The 22410-nt window shown below is 41.3% G+C and overlaps 3 protein-coding genes across 4 annotated transcripts in view; 2 read left to right on the plus strand and 1 right to left on the minus strand.

Moving 5' to 3' along the window:
* Nucleotides 1-276: 276 nt before the first annotated feature.
* calub (calumenin b) lies at nt 277-6782 on the plus strand. Of its 2 annotated transcripts, none has more exons than XM_049573887.1 (7): nt 277-347; nt 2297-2539; nt 2725-2918; nt 3048-3214; nt 3308-3368; nt 3636-3835; nt 5707-6782. In XM_049573887.1, the coding sequence occupies exons 2-7, from the start codon at nt 2319-2321 to the stop codon at nt 5809-5811; spliced, it is 948 nt and encodes a 315-aa protein (XP_049429844.1). In that variant the 5' UTR covers nt 277-347; nt 2297-2318; the 3' UTR covers nt 5812-6782. The 2 variants fall into 2 exon arrangements, with proteins under 2 accessions (XP_049429844.1, XP_049429845.1); XM_049573888.1 differs by having other exon boundaries at nt 339-360.
* Nucleotides 6783-6896: 114 nt separating this feature from the next.
* LOC125887213 (cadherin-related family member 5) lies at nt 6897-21540 on the minus strand. The gene is made up of 17 exons (XM_049573873.1): nt 21414-21540; nt 17225-17314; nt 16423-16549; nt 16113-16327; nt 14583-14639; nt 14406-14498; nt 14064-14150; nt 13869-13979; nt 13536-13706; nt 13319-13409; nt 13126-13232; nt 12833-13033; nt 12594-12725; nt 11109-11187; nt 10817-11007; nt 10694-10714; nt 6897-10542 (listed from the first exon to the last, which is right to left on the minus strand). Exons 3-17 carry the CDS (start codon nt 16511-16513, stop codon nt 9562-9564), a joined length of 2628 nt encoding a protein of 875 aa, XP_049429830.1. The 5' UTR covers nt 16514-16549; nt 17225-17314; nt 21414-21540; the 3' UTR covers nt 6897-9561.
* Nucleotides 21529-22410, plus strand: part of LOC125887210 (kielin cysteine rich BMP regulator) — a 33318-nt gene continuing 32436 nt past the window's right edge. Inside the window, exon 1 of the mRNA XM_049573868.1 lies at nt 21529-22133. Coding sequence (XP_049429825.1) covers nt 22031-22133 — 103 coding nt within the window. The 5' untranslated portion in view covers nt 21529-22030. The remainder of the gene's footprint in view (nt 22134-22410) is intronic.

Raw genomic sequence — 22410 nt, forward strand, 5'->3', positions numbered from 1 at the left:
TGTTTTGTCATTGTTGGATATCAGCCACATAACGTGTGTGAATTTTTGCTTTCTTCATTTAAATAATAAGTACTGGTTTGATGCAGCTGTTGAGCTGTTAACCTGCACCACACACACTGTTGAGTTCGTTTTATGAATGAACCAAGTTTTGTTGACTTTGAGGACGTGGCGGTTCTCGGCCAATCCAATCACCGATGCCCCCATAAAGTGGACCAATGAGCAAGCGACATCGCACTCGGCTTCTCGGCGCCTGATTGGTCGGCTGGCGTTTTAGCACAGGAAGTGCATGGGTGTGTTTCCGAGGGGAGGGTCTTAAGCTACATCGACGAACTTCCCTGAAGACACCGGTGAGTTGTCTTGGTAAATTATGGTTTAAAATACAAAAAAATTATTAAAATGTTGGTCTCTTTCAGCTAGTGTTTATAAAGAGGCAACACGGACTATTGCGTAGTTGCTTTTTCACCTTCATTTAACGAGCGACATTACAGGTCAGCAGGTAAAACTAACGGTACGCTAGGTTAGCCAGTCTGTTAGTCACTAACCTTTGATTTTGGATGGTAACGACAACAAACTGTTGCTACTGACTCGGTATACAAAGACGGCGGCAAGATTTAAGATGGCGAGACGGTTAATTTGACATTACATATGTACTGTGCTGTGTTACACGAAAGCAACCCAGATATCGGTGAACGTCTTTTAGTTAGAGGAAAGTGAGATACTCAAAAACAAGCTTTTTTTCCCTCAGAATGCTGCGTTCAAGGACCTGATAGCATAATGACAATAACGTTACAGTCTGTCTTTACAAACTTGGGTAGCAAGCAGGTGATTTCTGAATATTTTCCTGTGAATAAATATCTCTTCAGAATATCTCTAACATAGATTTACCATAGCACAACTTTAATGTAGGTAGGATTTCATTGCAGGGCTTTGGTTTTATCTGTGCTGCATGTACTTAAATTCAGGATGTCAGTTCATAAATTGTTGCGCTGGAATCGTAATGTTAGTATTTTGAGCATTATGGAGCTGGTTGTAATACATTAAGTGAGATGCCAACTTCTGCATCATACCAGGAGTGGAGCAAACACGGGATTGCGTCAGCTAAAACAGATTAGCCACGCAGTCCACCTCTCATAGCCCAAGTATTTACTGGCACTGAGTCAAACACCTCTAAACTGGCACAGACTTGAGCTGTCCTGAAGTAAAACCTGTGATCAGTACTTACAGAAAAGTACAACATAAACTTAAAGGGGAACTATGCACGTTTTTTAAATTCATACATATTATTCCTATGGTCTAAAACAGTCCAAAAAATATTAATATGTGAGCAACTCTTTCCCGAATCCAAAACTAGAGTGCTAATATTCCAGTTTATGATTACTGATATGAAATCTGATTACAGATTTATGATGATCAGGCATGTCCAAAGTCTGGCAATTGATTTAAAATGGCCTGCAGCTTGTCTTTCAAAATATACTAGGCCTATATGTTGGCTGTCACACAATAGTAATTGAACAAGCAAGTTGATTTTACATTTTTCCGTTCGCCTCTTCATGGCAGGACTATCACACAGCTTGTAGACATGTACCAAGCAGGCACTAAGCAGACTGAGCTATTGCATTTTCATGAACAGATGTTAAACAAGCTTACGAACAGTTACCTAGCAGCAGATATTACCTGCTAGGTAGCAGAAATAGCCATAGCAATGAAGCATTTAAGGAGCTGTGCAAAAATTAGTATTTTTCAGTGAAATATAAGACTGTTGCATATGTATTAGATGTTTTTTTTAATCAGCCCATATGATGCAAGAAGCAGTTTGCTCCAGGCATTTTCACATGATTTAATCTGGCCCCTATTTAAAAAAAAGAAAAAAAGAAAAGTTGGACACCCCTGTTCTAGATGTCACCGAGAGCACACAGATGAACGTTCTGAGTATACATGAACAATTTCTGTTTCAGCACCTAGAACACTACAACAAAATAAAGCTTGTTAGGGTATTAAAAAGAAAGCAAACATCTTGTGGGTCCACAACACCAGGCTGCCATTAATTTTCAGTTGGGCAGCTGCTGATTTATACCCTATGACATCACAAGTTTGAGACTTACCGCTCAGGTTTCTGGCTTTCAGAGAGAGTAGCTCATGTTCATAAATATTGATTAAACTGCGTTAGGCCAGGGAAATAACATAATAGAATACACAAATTAGGTGGTGTTCCCCTTTAAGATAGGCATGCAACACAAAGGATGCAATGCTTGAGCAGCAATAACAGCTTTCTGGTGTCTGTTATGTTTTTTATCAGACAGCATAGGCACGTACGCAGGATGGAGCTCCGACCGCTTGTCATGTGCTTTGCTCTCTGCGTGGTTTACGCCACCAGCAAACCCACAGAGAAGAAGGACCGTGTTCACCACGATGACCCCCTCAGCAACCGAGAGCACAACGATATGGAGAACTTTGACTATGACCATGAAGCCTTTCTGGGACAAGAGGAGGCCAAGACCTTTGACCAGCTCACACCAGAGGAGAGCAAGGAGAGGCTCGGGTAAGAATGCATGTCGGGGAGATTGTGCAAATCTGTTCTTAAAAATAGTGGAAATAAATGAAGTCACTGTGGTAATGCCCTAGTTTCTCCTCAGGGAACAGTGAAGTTCATCTGAGGTGACACACCACTGGATGATCTGAGGGAACGAGCTGATTGTTTGCCATATTTCTTTAATTTATCTGCAGCATGTTGGTTGAACGTATCGATGAGGATAAGGACGGCTTTGTGACAGTTGACGAGATGAAAAGGTGGATCAAGCACGCTCAGAAGAGGTGGATCTACGATGATGTGGATCGACAGTGGAAAAGTCATGACCTCAATGGGGATGGAGTGGTGTCCTGGGAAGAGTACAAGAACGCCACATACGGTTACATTCTTGGTACGGCTGCAGACAGTGTTCTTTCTATACAGCTGATGTGCTTTTACCTGCATGCTGCATAGACACGACTTGACCTGTACTTTGCCACACATGCACACACTATACAAAGTTGTAACCTCTGACTTGCAGATGATCCCGACCCTGATGATGGCTTCAGCTACAGACAGATGATGAATCGTGATGAGAGGAGATTCAAAATGGCCGACCAAGACCATGACATGAAAGCCAACAAGGAGGAGTTTACAGCCTTCCTTCACCCCGAGGAGTACGACCACATGAAAGACATTGTAGTGCTGGTGAGAGACAAATGCACGCAGGTGTTAAATTGTGACATTAACAGTGTTTTATATCCCTTCTCACTGCCCTGTGGTCTTTTTTTCTCCCTGTAGGAAACCATGGAAGACATCGACAAGAATGGAGATGGTTTAATAGATTTAGATGAGTACATAGGTGAGTTCTTATTGTTCACTATTACATTAGCACCTTCAGGCTGTGTTGCAAGATTTGGGGCTATTGTTGTTGGCAAACCAAGTCAGACAAAGAACATAAAGTTGAAATGTATATGAAACAGTGAGTCGTGGTAAATGTTTGAGGAACCAGTTCAAGGAAACTGTATGAAAGAGCCTGTTTGTTAATGTATTCAGCAACAGCAAATACCACAAGTTCTTTTACGAAGAAGCATTGCAACATCATCAACACCGTCTTTCTGTCCTCTAGGTGACATGTACAACCAGGAGGGAGACGCCACAGAACCTGAGTGGGTGAAGACAGAGAGGGAACAGTTCACTGAATTCAGAGACAAAAACAAAGACGGAAAGATGGACAAGGAGGAGACCAGAGACTGGATCCTGCCCAGTGACTACGACCATGCTGAGGCCGAGGCCAAGCATCTGGTCTATGAGTCAGATTCTGACAAAGTACGTACTGTAGAATTTCTAAATGATTTCAGATTTCATCAGAAATGCGTTGTTCTTAGGAAATTTACTTCCTCTCTAATTCACTGAATACTCGGGGGGAAGCGGAACTGCATGTGTGGCAGCCAATACAGTACGCAGAATTGAGTCTGTTTGAATGAACAAGCTAAAAAGGTGGTGAAAATTTGTGGTGTGTGGTAGATTTGTTTGATATTGCAATGACAGTATAAGACTGAACGAAACAAGGAAGTTTTAGTTTGTCAGGCAGTCAGTTTCAGACATCGCAAAGGAGATTCTGACGTAAAGGTCCAGAGTGTGTCCAGGTTTTAGGGGCATCTATAGGCAGAAATGAAATATAATATTCACAGTTGTGTTTTCATAAGTTTATAATCACCTGAAAATAAGAATCATTGTCTTTTGTTATCTTAAAATGAGCCGTTATATCTACATACGTAGCGGGTCCTCTTCCACAGAGTCCACCATGTTGTTCTACAGTAGCCCAGAATGGACAAATCAAACACTGGCTCTAGATAGGGCCATTTGTGTTTTCACATCGGCCACCAAGTTTCAATTCTGCAACCTCACCGCTGGATGCCACTAAATCCTACACACTGGACCTTTAATTACATCTGTAATAGGGCCGTAACGGTACATGTATTTGGGTCAAACTGTTCGGTATGCGACTTTCGGTTCGGCATGACCCTGTACTGAATTATTGGGCGCAGGATATTATTTTATTTTATTTTGTTTTATTTTAATTCCGTTTTTGCGAGCCGAACCATTGAAAATATCTAGTTCCCAACAGACATAATTGAGTGACGGACCGAGTCCGACCGTAAATCTTTCACTTTGTGCAGCGCATTCTCGCATTTTGACAACATGGCAAGTGAGCCCGATGAACCTGAAGACCCACCCGCAAACCTTAAGTCTTCCGTTCGGGAACACTTTGGTTTCAGGGTAAAATACGAAGATGGAAATAAACAAGTTGACAAGACAAAAGCAGTGTGCCGGCACTGCAGAACAGTGGTCGGGTATGTACTTGGAAACACGTCTAACATGCTAATGCATCTAAAGCGACACCACCCGAGTTTGAACGTTAACCAGCACGACTAGAAAAAGCAATCTGGGGCAAACTACGATATCGTCGTCGTTTAAAAAGAAAGAGCGTTTCCCTGACCATCGCGCTACAGAAATAACCAACGCCATTGGAGCTGAGTAAAATTGTTTAAGCTGCACTTTAGATATAAGCATGTTGTGTTTACTGCACTTTAACAAAGTGGGAAAGCTAAGTAAGTTCCTAGTAAAACTGAATCTGAGCAGGCTTTAAAGCTGACCAGCTGCACTATACTTTTTATTTTAATTGAGTAAAACTGTTAAAGCAGAAATGTATATTTATATTTTTCATTCAAAAAATGTGTTAAAAAAACAGCAGGATTTTATTTTTCACTTTTATATTTCTATTTTCATTCAAACAATATGAACAAGCAGGATTTTATATATATTTGTTTCATTCAAAAATTGTGTAAAAAGAGTTAACTGCTGTGGTGGTATGTTTCAATAAGGTTACCAATAAGTAAAAGATACTTAATAGTTGTCTATTTTTTTTCATTACTGTACCAAAAAAAAACGAACCGTGACTTGTGTACCGAGGTACATACCGAACCATTCATTACAGCCCTGTTTGTATTACAGCCTTTTGGGATATGTTTATTATATTTTATTTATTGTCTGCACCCAGTCATGCAAGTGCAGATCACACAGGACATACTAAATAGCTAGAGTAACAACATGACGTACCTCCATATCTTGGTAACAGTCTACGTGTAAGCACACAAATACAAGGCTTATCAAATATGTTATGTTTCCTCCATCAGGATGGCCGTCTGACCAAAGCTGAAATCGTGGATAAGTACGACCTGTTCGTGGGCAGCCAGGCAACCGACTTTGGAGAGGCTCTGACCCGACACGACGAGTTCTAGCATCCACCTGCCTCCCAAAGACTCTGTGTGTTCATCTTGTGTACCACCTTACTCCTCCGACAGCAGACGGAGTATTTCAGACAAGATAAACTCGCCTAATCCAATGCCACGGACAATAATTTATTTGATCTGTTGAATGTGTCCCATTGCACACACACTAACATCACACACTAACAGTGTGTCCTCATGCTCAGTTGTGTCTAAGAGTGGGATATATATCGCCAGCCTTTGCTCTGCTTCCACACACTACTCTTCCCTTTTGCAGGTCAGGCGAAGAACAAACAGTGTTAGATGACAATTTTTTCTTTCTTTGAAAGAATGAATTCGTGTAATAGCCATGTTTTGTTATAAAACCTTAATAGAACAAGTTTAGGTTTGCAGTACACAGTATAGTTGATCTATTATCTTTTGTTTTTGCAATGCACTGGACTGTGAAGAGTAAAGCTGATTTCTAGCCAGTAGAATTTGTTCTACTCCTCTGCCAATCATGTAATCGGGCCCATACTGAAAACACGAATCGCTGATTCACTTGTACTCTGTTCCCATGTCTTTATTAATCATAATGCGGTTATGCTGGAGTGTAGGATGTTTGGACGAAGAGTAAATATTAAATTCCAGTGACGATGAAGACTATTTGTACTAGTGCAATACAGTATCATCAGTGGGTCTGCGCTGTGTTTGCTAGACTGGTCCCCAAAGCATCCGTGTTAACACAAGCTCTGCGTCCTACATGAGGGCGGGCTGTGTGTTAGTTGAAGGATTCAAGAATTTGTGATTTAGGGACTGATGGATGCTTTGTCTTCGAAGCTGCCTCCTTGCTTCTTTCTCATCACCTCAGTAGTGTGTTTGTGTGTGCGTGTGTGTGAATCTGTGTGTACATATATTACTTGTATACTTGATGACTGATTTGCCCTTCTTTGATGTCATGTTTTTTGTTTTGTTGGATTCAGCTGAACTAATTTGTGTGCCAAGCAAAAAACTTTGTTCTGTTTTTGTAAGCAGTAAGAAAAGAAAATGCTTCTCTCCCCTTCAAACACGTTCCCCTCCTAAATATGTTTGTTATGCTTGTATTATCACTACCACAGTTTATAACCACTGTTGAGGATTTTTATGGTATACTATAATGTATATGATAATGTTTTTTTACAGGCTCACTGCAGCGACCACCCTTTCACTAGTGACTTTTCTGTAAATAAGTTGTTGGTCTGCAAACGGAGCACTCTAACAATCAGGTCCAGTTTTTGTGATTGAGAAGAATGTCTCAATAAAAACAAATAAAATTGGAGCTCATAGTTTGCTGCATTCTTTAAGCTCCGGTTTTACATGTGAAGGTTATTAATGTCACTCGGTAACCAAGCAGTTGTTCTCAGAGGTTGTTCTCAAACTTTACATTTCTAGTAACTACTTTTAAAAAGATCATGGTCATGTATGAAGTGGAAGTTGGTTTTTTTTTTCAGTGTTGCATCGTCATCCCTGTTCTTCGCAGCTTTTTTCCTTTTAAGGCAATGCCCTGTTTCCTGCTTTTCTTCAAGCTGCTGACCCACTGAACCCGGGGTTGTTGTTTCAGACCCTTTTCCTCTCACCATCAGTTTCAGGAGAATCATTTGCCCCCCAGTCTCCCCCATAATAGATCAAATATTGGCTAGTTTAATCTAAAGACACTCGAAGTATCACAGAATTAATGCTGGACTACTTTCCAGATATGTCCCTGCTATCCTGTATCAAGCAACTGAAGCTTGGGGAGGCTTTATTGTCCCATGTACAACTCGGCATATATGTCAAACACACTTCATCTCATTTTTTAATTTATACAAAGCTCTGATGAACACAATTGCTGTTTTCAGCAGTTTTTCTTTTTCAGTCTGGCATTTAGGAGCTTCAGTGAAACAGTTAAACTCATCAAATGTATTCACCACCAAAAAAGAACTGGAAATATTTGATAATCTGAACACAAGCCGTCCTATCTTTATTTTACACAGCATCTCTCTGTTGTTTTTCCTCTCCCTTTGTTTAATTTCTCCGGTAACTTACTTTGGTTCATGACCAAATACTTGCTGATTCAATTAGATTAATGACATTCCCACCAGCCTCAGTTGTGTTCAGTGCTAGTTAGCAAATGTTATGTTAGCATGCTAACATGCTAAGCTAAGATAGTGAACATGGTTAATATACATCTACCAAACATCAGCATGTTAGCATTTTTACATTAGCATTTAGCTAGAGCTCCTCTTTGTCTCAGCCCCAGTTTATCCTTCTCAGCTGTAAGTGTCACGTTCAAGTCAAAGAGCAAAGTTTCTAGCATGAGGGATTAGTTTAACACGGGTCAGCAACCTGTTATGAAAACATATTTGAGCTTTACAATGAAGGTAAACAGCCTGTCATCAATACAAATTTGTCTAAAGCATTTATTAATACAGTATGTTTTACCACAAGTTGCTACTTTGCAGAGGGCTATTTATACTTTGGTACTTACTTGGATACTTCAACTTGCAGCGACGGTGGCAAAAGCAAACAAATTCATCCATGCATCAAATTCTCCAAGACTTTCCCTCTTATGGATTTGGCATCTGGTTAGGAAGACTAAATACTAGCCATGACTATGACTAGCCAGCTATTGAGATTCGGCAAAATTTAGAGAAAAAGGTGCCAGGCGGTAGACATGTGACACTTTTTTTTAAAAGATATTTTTTAGGACTTTTTTTGCCTTTAATCGTCAGGACAGTTTTTAGCATTAAAGGGGGAAAGAGAGGGGGGGACGACATGCAGCAAAGGGCCATGGGTTGGAATCGAGCCAGCTGCCACTACGGCAAGGAAAAAGCCCCAGTACATGGGGTGCCCGCTCCACCAGGCGAGCTAATGGGCACCTCATGACACACATCTCAATTGACAGAATGTTAAAAGTGAACAGTTGGACAATGCAGGAGTCATGTTAGACATTCAACAATGATAAATGAAAAATAACTTCTTCATTTACATGTAATTTTTTTGTCAAAGCCACAGGGAGTCACTGGAGAGGGGCTAAAGAGACGCATGTGACTCTGGAGCCACTTGTTAAGCATGTATAATAAATCCACTTCTCTGCCTCAGTGCCCCGCCCATAAACGCTGGTAGGGTTTATAATTTTGCTTGAATAACTACACCTGGCTCATTGTTTTAGTTTGACAATCACTTTACTCATGTTCAAGAAAAAAACTGAGGCATCATGCAGAGTGGGCAGAACAGAACATCAATGTGAGAACATCTTGTAGTACTCTGCAGCTATTCAGAGAATAAATGTGATGACAAAGAAGTGCAGCAGTTTTTTATTTCATGTGGACTTACCTTTAAAAAACGCGCACACACAAAATCTCATTAGAATTTGTAAACATTCACAATATAGACAATACATTTGATTCTTTATTGATTAATTCAGGCTGTTCTAGTTGTACTGACCTTGCCATGCATGAGTATGTTTTATCCTTGACTATTTATATGCATTCAAGATCACGTATTGCTCCTCTAGGCTAACTGTATGATATCAGTGAAACAGCATTATGTGTTTGTTAAATGTCTATGTTTACATATACAGTGTGTGAACATACAATGTCTTCTTTTATGTGGCCCATGTGCTGTATATTCTGTCCTCTTCCTTGTCTTAGGAAGTACCTGCAGCAAAGCAGAACCACACTATAGTCTGCAGTCTTCACCTTACCTCCTCCATTCCCTGTTGTCCACCCAGTCAGTCTCAGTTCCCTCAATGTTATAGTGACATCACTTACTAAATGTGATAAAAATAGGATTACAACGAGCCATCACTCTCAGCAGCTCCTCCTCATCTGGCTCTAACTCATCATCATCCACACTGTTCTTGTCTGCATCTTCATCTCCCAGAAAACCATCATCGTCCGCTTCCCCGCGGCTGCCCTGCGTGTTGCCTGAATTCGTCGAGGGCCTCCTGTCCTGAGATGGACTGTTGGCATCTACAGCCTCACCCGGGCACTCTGATGGCTCTGTTTGGTCCAGTGATGTGCAGGGTCCGTCTTCCTCTGTGCTTAGAGTCATAGGTGTTCGCTCTGGTGTTACTGGAGGTGTGTCAGTATCTACACGTACAAGCTTTGCTTTTAAAGGTGCATGCTCTGGGGTGGGTGGGGGTGGGCCTGTCTGCTTGGTGAGGGGTGAGGAGAGTAAAGGTGAATATGGGGGTGTTTTCACACGAGGTTTGCCGAAGGGTTTGTCTATTTCTGCTGAAGCGATTCGGGTATGACTGCATGGAATACTGGACTGAGAGGAGGGGCTGGTGACGGGGTCGGCAGGGTCATCGTTGGTGGTTGTTTGTGAATCAGGACAGGTGAGTGGTGGAGTGCTGGTGGCATCGGGGGTTGCAGGACTAGGACTGGTGTTCGGTAGAGCGTCAGTAGGGTCAAGAGATTTATCAGTTGGTGTGCCAGGGGTTTCTACAGACGGAGCAGCATCTTGAGCGGGATGTGTGGGGTTCGCATCCACAGTGGTTGGTTGGAAGTTGGGTGAACTAGAGGAGTTTTTGGTTGGTGTGGAAACATCATTATTGAAGAGTGCAGTTTCTGTTGAAATGGAGCTGGTGTTGGGTGGAGCAGGTCCTCGGCAGGAGGGGAGGTCTTGTTGAGTGTATTTTCCAGGATTGTCTGGCAAGCTGAAGGAAGGATTGCAGGTTCCATATTCCTCATCGTTGTATGCTACTTCCTCTGTGTGCGGCATGCCGCTACGGTGACTTGCCTGGAGAGTTAAGACCAGGGAAAAAGTAGAAACCAATATTGTATTGCAAATTAATGATCCTGCTTCCGTGTGATGTGTATAATATTTGAGGAAAGGGACAGGAAACAGAGCAAGGATTGATATTTGTTTTAATAGTAAATAAATAACTCACCAGCTGGAACCACCGTAAGCTCTGTGGGAGGACAGGCAGTAAAGTATATTTCAGAAACTCAAACTCACTGACCAACAAATCTTGGTAAATATAAATCTGGACTATAGAGATTAAGGATCTCACCACATTGGGGTGTTTGCCCTGGGCCACACAGCCTCTCTGCAGTGGGTCCCTCTTCCCCTTGTGTTTCTTCTTCAGCCACATCGCCGCAGACAGGATACATCCAAGTACAGTCATGAACACCATGCTCAGAAACATTGCTTTGCCCATGGTGCAGCTTAAGGGTCGGTCATCTCCCAGTGGACTGATAGGGACTGAAGTATACACAAAGAGACATTAAGAGACATAGTTTCAGTCTGTCGGTCCATCAGCCATCAGCAGTGAATACCAGTGTTTACAAAGTGTGTGTCCTTACTTGATTGTCCTTCAGATAAAACCTCCACCACTACAGTAGCAAAGGTGGCATCACCCGACTCCAGGTCAACTGCCGTTACCTGCAGATATTTTGACTTTTTATCACATCATCGCCACCCTATTTATGTCTTTATTTATAATGATATTTTGATTAAAGGCAAGAGGTCATGCAATACAGTGGATTGTCTTCACTGAAAGATGTAGCAGTATGTAAAATATTCAGAAAGACGAAGTTTTAGCTGTTACACCTGTGGTGTTCATTCAGTATCAATTCTGTCAAGTAAGTTTAGGGACACACTGGTCATTTTGAATGTTTTCAAACTGAGTTAAAGGAGCTGTGTACAACATTTAGAGCATTAATACGGCAGCCAACAATTATTTGCCATGTAAAGATACAGTGTAGTAATGGCGTCCTGACCAGAGAGTGGAGTCACACTCCCTCTGTGTGTGCTGTAATTGGAGCTCCTCTGTTTATTGTTATGGTAGACTTTCCACATCCACATACGACGTGCAAGCTACCCTGGGTGCGTTGGTTGTTGACATTCTGGGACACCGTTCCCGACACCGACACAGTTGTCTTCTTTCAAATTTCGTTTTCATAGGAAATTTAACATTTACATACAGTCTCTTTCAAAATAAATGCACTGCCTCAGTACAGTGCCATAAATTGACGGGTTTTTTTTCCCCTCAACAGCTAACATACGTGGTTGTGTTTAGTCAACAAAAGGAAGTGGTTAGGTGTAGGAAAAAAGAACAGGGTTTGGCTTTAGAATCTTACGAGATGCGAACACCGCTCTCTGGGGTGAAAGTTGGTGTTTGTTGGACCCATCCACCACCCTTCTTGACTGCCCTACTCGGACTTTCGCCACCTTAACTTTCGTCCTCTTCCTGTTGCTTTACCTCCTGACGCCGCCGGGCGCCATTGAAATCTAACAGCAACCGGCCGCATAACATGCCGACATTAAAGGACACATTTTTTTGTTGGTTTCTGACGCCGCAAGTCACAGTTTTGCTTTCGATGATTTTGGAGTGAGTGTGAGTGTGTGTATCCAGCTGGCTAGCTAATCACCGCTACTCTGCACTGCACTCATACAGTGGTTACCACTGACAACGTCGTCCCAACCCACAGCATCATCCCCCCAGCCCCGGTTAATGCCTCTGTCAGTTGTAATTTTTGTACACAAATACAGTGCTTCATAGTTATGTTGTCATGAATGCCCAAAATGTATTATTAATTCTGGGTTCTTCTATTTTGCCTTATGATAGACTCATTATCTCAATCAACTTTCATGCGAATTTGGGCTCTATTTAAACACTTATGGCACTTAAAGGTAAAAGGATGCCACATTTAAGCTAAACTTATGTAAACTTTTGTGCATCTGTGGTTGCAAATTGAGGTTGCCTAAAGTATAAAGAATCACTGGTCTTCAATCAAATCAAATAAAGTAAAGTAAAATTGTAACACTAGGTTTTTACTGGGACTCACCTCCAGAACATGTTTCTGTTTTGGTTTGAGTTGATTGGTCCTGGCGATCAGAAGCCCCTCCTGTGTGATCTGGTAGATGTCTGTGTGATTGGATGTAGGACTGAGGGTGAAGTGGATCATGGGATTGAAACCCTGTCAGTTTGTGGAGAAAAGGGAGGTGATAGGTGACAATATAAATCAAACATAGAACTGCTTTGACCATTGTAGTGCTGAGTGTGGAGTTGTAGCGTGGTGCATACATGGGTAAAGTCTTGATCTTGCACATGTAACATCAGCGCTTTGCTCCCATATGTATTGACCAGAGAGGCAGAGCTCTTTCCGGCAGTTACAAAGCCTTGATATTCAGTCCTGTCAAACTCTGGATAAAAATGGTTCACTGCCAGAACTCGGACCAACACAGTAGCAACAGAATACTTCCTGGGGTCGTCGTCCTGATATGCCTGGGTGAAAAACAGACAGTGAGATTGGTATTAGGAGTTAGACAGTGTGTAGAGTGGATGACTTTCAAGCCTACCATGGTCACAAGTCCTACCATGACCTGTAGATGCAGCTCTGGAGTTGTGAGTTTGTCTCCAACCCCATGAATTAGTTTAATCTCCCCCGTCTCTCTGTCCATCTCGAAATGCCCATCATCGTCTCCTAGCATGAACACAGATACAATTACAGGCGTGCACATGTAGGCACAGCACATTTCAAACATTAAGTTGTGTAGGTGTGTGTGGTACCTGAGAGAATAGTGTAACTGAGTGGAGAGCTGAGTCCTCTGTCTCCATCCACTGCATGAATGGGACCAGGAGAGAAGTCCAACACAATGTCCTGCAACATGGCACACATTTGTTGGTCTTAAACCTTCCATCTATGTATGGACATAATTAATGGGCACTGTTGTATAACACCAGTAGTATGTGCATGGTGTGATTGAGGGACGGTTTAGCAGCTGACCTCTTCCCCCTCTGTGACATTGACTGTGTACACAGGGCTGGTGCAGATGCGACTGGTCTCATCCTGGAAAAGCAGCGTGCAGGGCAGAAACTGTGGGTACTGGTCATCTCCATCCAGAACAGTGATGGTGATGTTGGTGCTGGTGTTGTAGTGCTCAGCAGTATTCATTTCCTGAGATAATGACAAGTCAGGGTTTGCTTGGAGGATATTACATTGGATAAGCAAGGTTGGTGGAGACACGAGTTACGATAGTAACCATCACAAGTATCAGGGGAATCAAATCTTTATTTTCTGGGGAAGGATGAAGTTAAAAATTAAATCTGCATAGCTTACTGAGGCATGGATGGTGACAGTAAGCAGGGTTTTTTTCTCATAGTCGAGAGGCTTGGACAGGATCACCTCTCCGCTGTTGGGCAGATCGACCCTGAAGTACTCGGCATCAGACTGCAGAACACACACAAACACATTGACAATGGTGCTTTCTGTGGTGGTGTTTTTCCTTTTGAATAGTGAAAGAGTAGAACTCACTGATGCCTGGTCAATGGAGTAAATGATCTTGTCGTTATCCGCATCTGTGGCCTGGACAGTAAACACCACAGTATTCACAGGGGTCAGCTGGAAAACACAAAGATGGACAGGCATGAAGAGAAACACTTTAGCAATTTAATCTTGTTTATTGTTTATTAAATGAATCCCCATTAGCTGATGCCTTGGCGACCGCTAGTCTTCCTGGGGTTCATAAAAGACATAAAACATAACAGACATAAATATAATGGACAAAAAGACATAAAACTAATACATACAGTCAAGTAAAAATCTTGCATCTTGTATGTTTTGTTTTGCATGTGGTTGTTTGTGAACGTGCCGCACCTCACTGATAACTAGAGACTGGACAGTGTCTTCATCAAACACAGGGAAGTTATCATTCTCATTGATGATCTCCACCATGATCCTGTACACACTCTGACAGCAGCAAAAAAGAGGCATATTTAAATGTGGGATGACTCACTGAAGAATTATGGGTATGATGAAAGGGATAAAGTGTACCTGAAGTGTGTCGTCCTCATAACATGACAACTCAGCCATGAGGACAGGACCCTCAGCCTGAGAGACAGGAGAACAGAGAGATACCAGCAGATATGAAGATACAAATCATAATATGATCAAATATTTACACACCAAGCAGCTCCTGTTTAGAAGGATTGTAATGCAGAGTGACATTTGTGTGATGTCACTCTTGTTGTTTTCTACTCTGCCAGATGTTTCTTTGGTCCAGCACCCACTCTATTGGATGTTGGGATGTTTGTGTCTTTTGTACTGTTTCTGACTGTCGAGACACTGACAAAGAAAAACTTGCTTGATCCTTTGAAACCTGCACAAATTGGCTTGATTTCTTTTAAAAACATCGGGAGTAGGCAGTGAGCAACGAAGGAAGAAACGAAGAAGAAGAAAGAATGAAACAAACAAACAAACAAGGAAATGACCTGGAAAGAGTGCTTAAAAATGATAATAATTCTGAAATATTATTTCAAAATGTAATATTAAAAATAATGAAAATAATTAAACTATTACAATAAATAATAGCACTTCTATGGATATTTTTCTTTTTGTCCCTGTTTTTTTTTTCCTATTTCTTTTTTTTTTTTGCATTTTTTCGGACATTTCGTACCATGTTGCTCATTGCCTTTTCCCCCCATGTTTTTGAAAGAAATCACACAAATTTTTCAGTGTTGAAAGGTTTAAATACTTGCGAAAGGCGTCTGAAAGCAGCACAAAAAAGTGATGACGCTCTATGTTTCATAGGGTTAATTCCATATTAAAAGCACATATCTTTAGCAAAAACTAAACCCAGGCATAATATTTTTTGTGTTTATTGTGCAGTTTCACTTTTGCCTACTCTAAACACGTTTTATTTCTGTCCTAAATTTCTTATTATCATCTAACTGTAGAAAAATACGTTATTGTAGAATGCAGTTTCTCTTACTTGGTGTTAGTTGGCAAATAACATATTTTTATATATTTTGTGTTCTTTTATTATGTCATATTTTCATTTTATGGTAACTGTGTGAGAAAGGCACATCCCAATATTTTATCAAGTGCATTAGCAAGACTGCAGCATTTGTAGAGCGAGGTGTCGAGCCTCTTGGCTACACATTGAGTATACTGGATGAAAATGTTAAAACTTCGTGGCTGTCATAATAGTTTTTAGTCTAGAAATATTTTCTTTTTGAGGACAGAGGAATGAGCAGATAGACTGAGATACAAGGAGAGAGAGACTGCTAATCTGGTTGACCCTTTAAAAGCTGCCATGATGTAAATCAGCTGGCTGGGAAGAGGATGACGGTAAGAGAGATTGTTTTTGGTCCAAGGACAAGGCTGTAAGGTTCAATCTCTGATAGTTTGCTCTAAACTTAGATATAACTTCCCTGCGGTATTAGAAGCATTCCTACAGACTCAGTGAAATGAAACTGGACACGTAAAATCTGTAATTTTTGCATTATATTCACAACTTCCTGTTTATTAGAAAGCGCCAACACTGAGGTCAGTGTTAATGAGGGCATGTCCTGACTCAGTTACCTCTCGGTCGAGGACCTTGTCAGCTGATGTGTTCAGCCGGATGCCTCTTTTATCCAAGTAGAACCAATCAGCATCCTTTCCATCCAGGCTCCACTGAACCCCCTCCATTGTGGTTTCAGCCATGAGTTGAGCAACAACTTCTCCTGCATGGCTGTTTTCTCTGACTGTTGCAAATATGTCCTCGCCATCCAAGCATCCACCCCACCCTGACATTCCTGTGTCAACGTTAAAAAAAACAAAAAAAAAAAACAACCCATTAATCCTGGCCACGAGCTGAACTCTGATACCAACAGTTGTGATGTGGCTGTACCTGTGGCCGTGTGAGCACATAGGAGGACCAGCAGGGAGCAGACTAGAGCCTTGACCTGGAACAAACTCCATTTCAGTTCAACGAGGGCCATCCCTGGGCTGCGTCAGGCCTCAGGGACCACTTCTTTCTAAGTGAGGAGACAGAAACAACAAACATGATAAGCTAAACACGGCCATCCTTAGCCCTCGTTCGGCATGAATGAGTGGGCTAGACTGAGTTTTACTCTCTGTCTTGATGGCAACACGTCTTAAGAAGCATCAATAGGTTAAGACCCTACTAATGTACAAACAAGCGCACACTGCTCTGTCCTGTAAGTCCCTCAAATCCCCTTATAGTGGTTTGTGCCTGGGTTGCCCCCATCTGAGAGAGCAAACCTGTCACTCTTACCTGACAACAAATAGTGTAGACCTTTTGACTTCTGTTTTCTGTAACTGTGGCTTTTTAAAGGTTGTACTTTCACAACCACAAAGAGTACAAAGTTATGGAGTACAGTAAAGTATGTCTGCTTGGAAACTTAGCCATATTTCTTCACCACAAAATTCAACTTCAGTTAAATTTCAAGTAAATTAAGGAGTGTGACTAAATGTCTATTGTGCTCTTATGATCCTGGGTGTACCGATGGGTTTGTCTGTGCAAGGGTTCGAATGGGTACGTTGGGATGAGGGGGTTTAGCAGGATCTGGAGACACTCACATCCTACTGAAACTAAAACTCTGCTGCAAATGCAAGGTAAATAAACACACTTAACTGAGTTATCATGGATATAAACACAGACCGCCTGTGCTGTTGTTCGCTTGACTGACCTGTTGTTGTCAAATCCTCTGCGGCTTGTCTGTCAGTCTCCATATCCTCCTGACTTGTGATGAAAGCAGCATCTCTGATTCCCCAAAGCCCTGAAAAACCACCGAACGCCACTCAAAAAAGGCAGACTGAGGCTTTCAGGAATAAACAATAGATATAACAATTGATAGCACTGGCCACACACACACATACACACACTGACACGCACTCAAACACACACACAGTGACCCCCCCACATACATTAAAAAGCAGACAGCGCCTTATGGTGTGTATCCTGGGATCAACGTCAGCTCAGAGGCTAAAGCCCGAAGGCGGGGCTTACCTGGTCAGGGACAAAGACTGAGCCAATTAGATAAGAGATGACAAGAACCTGTGACGGTGAGGTCAGGGACTGCGGTCACAAGTGAATTTAGGAGATTTGTCTGGTGCAAAGACGCCTGAACCACATAAACAGTTTGTCATGCAATCAGAGTTGAACAGTCAGATCAGATCAGATCAGAGATCAGCTCTGGTCTAAGATGTTGCTGTATTGCAGAGCATAACAGGAAATGTCATCGTCTTTATTAAATTAGGTGTTGGTATCTTATGTCATCCATCACACGTATGTCAGTGTATTGTATGGGTTAGGACTTGCTAAAGAGTATGAGTATGTGCTTTGGCTACACAGCTTGCGGCGGTCGGATTTGTTCAATTAGTGACATGTGACAGCTAATGGGGCTTGACAACAGATTAGCTATCAAACATCGGCTGTTCACCTTCTGAAGCTTAACCCACATCCTTTTTCCACACTTGTCCCAGCATGCATAGACACACACACACGCAAAACAGTGTGTCTGCACATATCTTTCCCACTCCTGTGATGAAAGCTATCGTCTGGCTCCACAAGAAATGTTTTGGTTAGTGCAGGCCTGTGAGTGGTTTCCATTGTCAGAGGAAAGCCTCGGGGAAAGGTTGAACACTGCACAGTCTGTGTCCCTGACAGAGAGCTGGGGACAAGCATTTCTCAGTTCATGATTTTAGATTAAAGATGGTGTTTCAAGCAGCATTTAGAGAAGGGAATTGAAAGGATCACTATAGTTTCTTCATGTTTTTGTGTTGACATAATAAACTGAACAATAGTTGTGTAGTTAATGTAGATGAACAGACTTGTTGAGTTCATATATGTACTGCTGTGATTAGACATGTCCACTGGATGTCAGCAGAGATGTGGTTAAAAGATGGTGGGAGATGGTTGATAGATAACAGTTGGCTCTGACAACTACATCATCTGAACATCTGTTTTTCCAGAATGTGTGTTTTCCATTTTCTTGTAATGATGTTACCTGAAATGGCAGTCACTAAAAACTGAGCTGAACTCTTGTTGGCAACTGTTGATTCTACAGAGGAAAAAAGATCTATCACTAGATAAATTGACTGTAGCAGAGTTGTTTTGGTGTAAATCATACTGTACTGTTTATATTTACATGCTGTGAAATATTTAGACACATATGTGCACATGCCAAACTCTCACACATCATGCAAGGGGAAAAAAACTTTTCTGTGCATGTTTTGTTGATAGTGTGTTATTATGTGTGTGAATTTATAAATATGTCATGGCCAAAGAAAAGTTTGCAAGACCTCTCAGATATATATCAATACCAAATATTTGTATTAAATAATGAAACACTGCAAAAATAAATGTTGTATTGATGTTGTGAAAACTTACAGATTCAGTATTCAATATGCTGAGGCTCTAAAGATGGCAATGATGGTCCATCAGTCAGTCCACTTTGGTCCAAACAGATCTCAACAAACAGGTAACCTTAAGGGAACATTCCCTAAAGGTTACCTTTAGACATTTTAGATAACCTTTAGGGAAAGTTCCCTTAAGATTCCCTGAAGTTTATTTTTTGAAAACATTTTTGATAACCTTTAGGGAATGTTCCTTAAAGGTTCCCGAAACCTTTTTTGTTGTTGTTGTTGTTGTTGTTGTTGTTGTTTTTAAACAACTTCTGAATAACCCTTAGGGAAAGTTCCCTAAAGGTTCCTTGAAGGTTATTGTTAAAAAATGTTTTAGATAACCTTTAGGGAACATTCCCTGAAGATTTCCTGAAGGTTATTTTTTTGAAAAACCTTTTAGATAATCTTTAGGGAATGTTCCCTGAAGGTTGTTTTTAAAAAAAAAAAAAAAAAAAAACCTTTGGAGTAACCTTTAGGGAACATTCCCTAAAGGTGACCTGAAAGTTAAAAAAAAAAGAAAACACCTGTTAAAGAACCTTAAGCGAATGTTCCCTAAATGCTCCTTGAAGGTTTTTGTTTTTGTGTGTTTTTTGTGTTTATTTTTGAAAACATTTTTGATAACCTTTAGGGAATGTTCCTTAAAGGTTCCCTAAAGGTATTTAGAAACAAGAACAACTTTTGAATAAACCTTAGAGAAAGTTCCCTAAAGGTTCCTTGAAGGTTATTTTTAAAAACATTTAAGATAACCTTTAGGAAACGTTCCCTAAACATTCCCTGAAGGTTATTTTTAAAAAACATTTAAGATAACATTTAGGGAACATTCCCTGAAGTTGTTTTTTTTTTTTAAAAAAAAAACTTTTGAATAATTGTTAGCATTAACATTTTAGACAAACTTTAGGGAACTTTCCTGAAGGTTACTTTTTAAAACATTTTAGATAACCTTTAGATAACATTCTCTAAATATTCCCTGAAGGTTATTTTACCCTCTTAATGGGAATCCACATGACAAACCAGATGCGAGCGGCACAAAAATTATGCTGACATGTTTGGTCTACTAAATCCACACAAACTTTTCCGTTCAGCAGTCTCTGTCGCCAGCACCAGCTGTTTGTCTCAAGTACTATTTGATAGATTAACATAGCATTCTGCAAAGACATATGTGGCGCCCACAGGATGAATCCTTATGACTCTGAGGATTCCCCCACTTTTCCCATCCACTCATTACCCACTCAAGCTCTATCCTGAGGTTTACATTTGTGGTTTTGAGTGAAATGTCTTGACAACTTTTGGATGGATGGGCATAACATATGGTTCACACACTCATGTTCCCTTCAGGATGAATGAGCCTGTAATAACTTTGGTGATTTCGGTGATGACTTTTCATCTAGTGCCACCACTGGGTCAAAATTTAAAAATGTCTTATACCTTTGTTTACGACTAAATATCTGCAAAACTTACAACATTCTCATCAGCCTCAGCTTTGTGTTAAGTGTTAATTAGTTACTAAACTAAAATGCTAGCTGGCTGGATGCTGACTGGTAAATGTTATGCATGTCATTATGAGCATGTTAGCAAGTGTAGCAACTTAAACTGAATTTGTCCTGCACACTGATCCAAAGTAGCCTGGGTGTAACACTAATCTACGTCTTCCACACCAGGGGAAGGCCCACTGGGTTTTAAGTGGATGTGAAAGCAACATTTTGTTCCTGTTAAAGTTCCTTTGAGAGGCATTTCTGAATTGTGAAAACTTAACACTAAATTAACTCCTTTATTTATTCTACATTAAAAACTCTTAACAAACACTTGCTGCATTTGTTGAGTCTCTGCTGCTTTATCACTGTGTCTAATCAGCCCTCTGAGCCTGGGAGTGCCGGGCCATCCAGAAGGATTGAGTGTATGTTGAAAACCCACCGAAGCAAAGACAGCAAGTCCTGTGAGAAAACATTTTAATTGTGATTATTACAGACTAGCTGGCATGAGTCACGGATGAGGTTTCATTTGGTATGTGGACCAAGGGGGTGGGAAGTGCTGAGCTAGAATCATGTGTTCACATATATGTCTCCTTTAAGTCTTCATCTCCTTTAACAGATATAATCTCAACCTGTGCAGAAAACAGTCTGCAGAGTGATGAGGGACTCTCCAGTCACAGGGGGAGATACTGTCTTTTTGTGTAGCTTTGTTGGTGTAGTCTCAGAGATATTGCTTACAAGGGTGCACACATAAAAAACTCTGGAATAATAAACACAGTAGAAAAGAGAAGGACAACAACATGAGGGAAAAGCCAGGAGTTGTGGAGACAGAGGTGGTGGGGGGGGGAGCTCAGTGGGATGCACAGTGGGACCGTTTCCAAAGCAGTGAAACATGACTACTTGTGTTTACCCCCGCCTTCTCTCTCTCTCTCTGCGCGCACACACACACACACACACACACACACACACACACACACACACACACACACACACACACACTTACTTTTAGATGCTCCAGCATGGCTCCCCTCCAGTCTCCAGACCAGGTTTTAGCTGATTACCAAAACGGGGGTCTTGGGGAATCAACACCACTGAGCAGTGCTGGGTGGGGAGATGCTTTTTTTTCTCCTTAACAAAATGAAGGAAAACAAGGGAAGAAAAGACTTCTCCCACATCTATCCACATGGGACTGGAAACTGGACGAGACAGAGACAAGAGCCGGTGACCTCATGCGCACTGCACACCTGAACTTTTCTGCATGCGTGTCCTTCTCTCTCTGTCTCTCTCTCATTAGAAATAACACGCCTCTTGAGCAAAGGATATCATCAAACTCTTCGCCTTTGTGATCATGGAGTGAAAGTGTGTTGTAGATACGGCCCCAGGGGGGAAACTAAATGTGTGACTGCAGAGAAGTGACGCCCTGCCTGCATCCAGATGTTTCATGTTTCGCCTGCGCGCTCTTTGGGAAAGGTTCTACTCGCAGGGGAAACAGGGGGATCTTGAACGTGCTGTCCGAGGTCCGTGTCACTATATTAGGGTTAAAAAGACGACGAGTGCAATGCCGTTTGCATCAAGTGTTTAGATTTTAAGCCAATCTTTCCATTGTTGTCCACCTGGAGAATGGAGACCGGCAAATTTAGGACGCTCATGCTGCTGGGGATACATTTGCTGTGGGTCTGTGCGCTGTCTGTGCAGGGGCACCCCGGTCCCAATCAGGAGAATGGTGAGTTTATAAAAGTGTGCTCATTGGTAACTGGTTATTTAGTTTACATTTCTAGTTTAAAGTCATTTCAGTTTTGTTCATTTTACTTTTTTTTTTAATTTTGATTTGGCATTATTGAGAGACATTTTGATATTATTGCCTACTAGACCCTTTACTTTAAATAAAAGTAAATCTAAGATGTAAAACTTAAGTGTTCCCAGCAACATATTGTTAAGTGTCAAAAGTAGACTGTATACTGATCATTTTGCAGTGTTAAATGTTATCATATATTCTTGTA

Source organism: Epinephelus fuscoguttatus, linkage group LG4 (assembly GCF_011397635.1).
Source record: "Epinephelus fuscoguttatus linkage group LG4, E.fuscoguttatus.final_Chr_v1".
NCBI lineage: Eukaryota > Metazoa > Chordata > Actinopteri > Perciformes > Serranidae > Epinephelus > Epinephelus fuscoguttatus.

What these genes read in the sequence shown, in the direction of transcription:
- calub (XM_049573887.1), top strand. Translation starts at nt 2,319, where the DNA reads ATGGAGCTCCGACCGCTTGTCATGTGCTTTGCTCTCTGCGTGGTTTAC. An exon ending in CACATACGGTTACATTCTTG is followed by an intron (nt 2,919 to 3,047) that starts GTACGGCTGCAG and finishes TCTGACTTGCAG; the next exon opens with ATGATCCCGACCCTGATGAT. An exon ending in ATGAGTCAGATTCTGACAAA is followed by an intron (nt 3,836 to 5,706) that starts GTACGTACTGTA and finishes TTCCTCCATCAG; the next exon opens with GATGGCCGTCTGACCAAAGC.
- LOC125887213 (XM_049573873.1), bottom strand. Translation starts at nt 16,513, where the DNA reads ATGGCCCTCGTTGAACTGAAATGGAGTTTGTTCCAGGTCAAGGCTCTA. An exon ending in AGTCTCTAGTTATCAGTGAG is followed by an intron (nt 14,151 to 14,405) that starts GTGCGGCACGTT and finishes TGTGTTTTCCAG; the next exon opens with CTGACCCCTGTGAATACTGT. An exon ending in ACTCCATTGACCAGGCATCA is followed by an intron (nt 13,980 to 14,063) that starts GTGAGTTCTACT and finishes TGTGTTCTGCAG; the next exon opens with TCTGATGCCGAGTACTTCAG.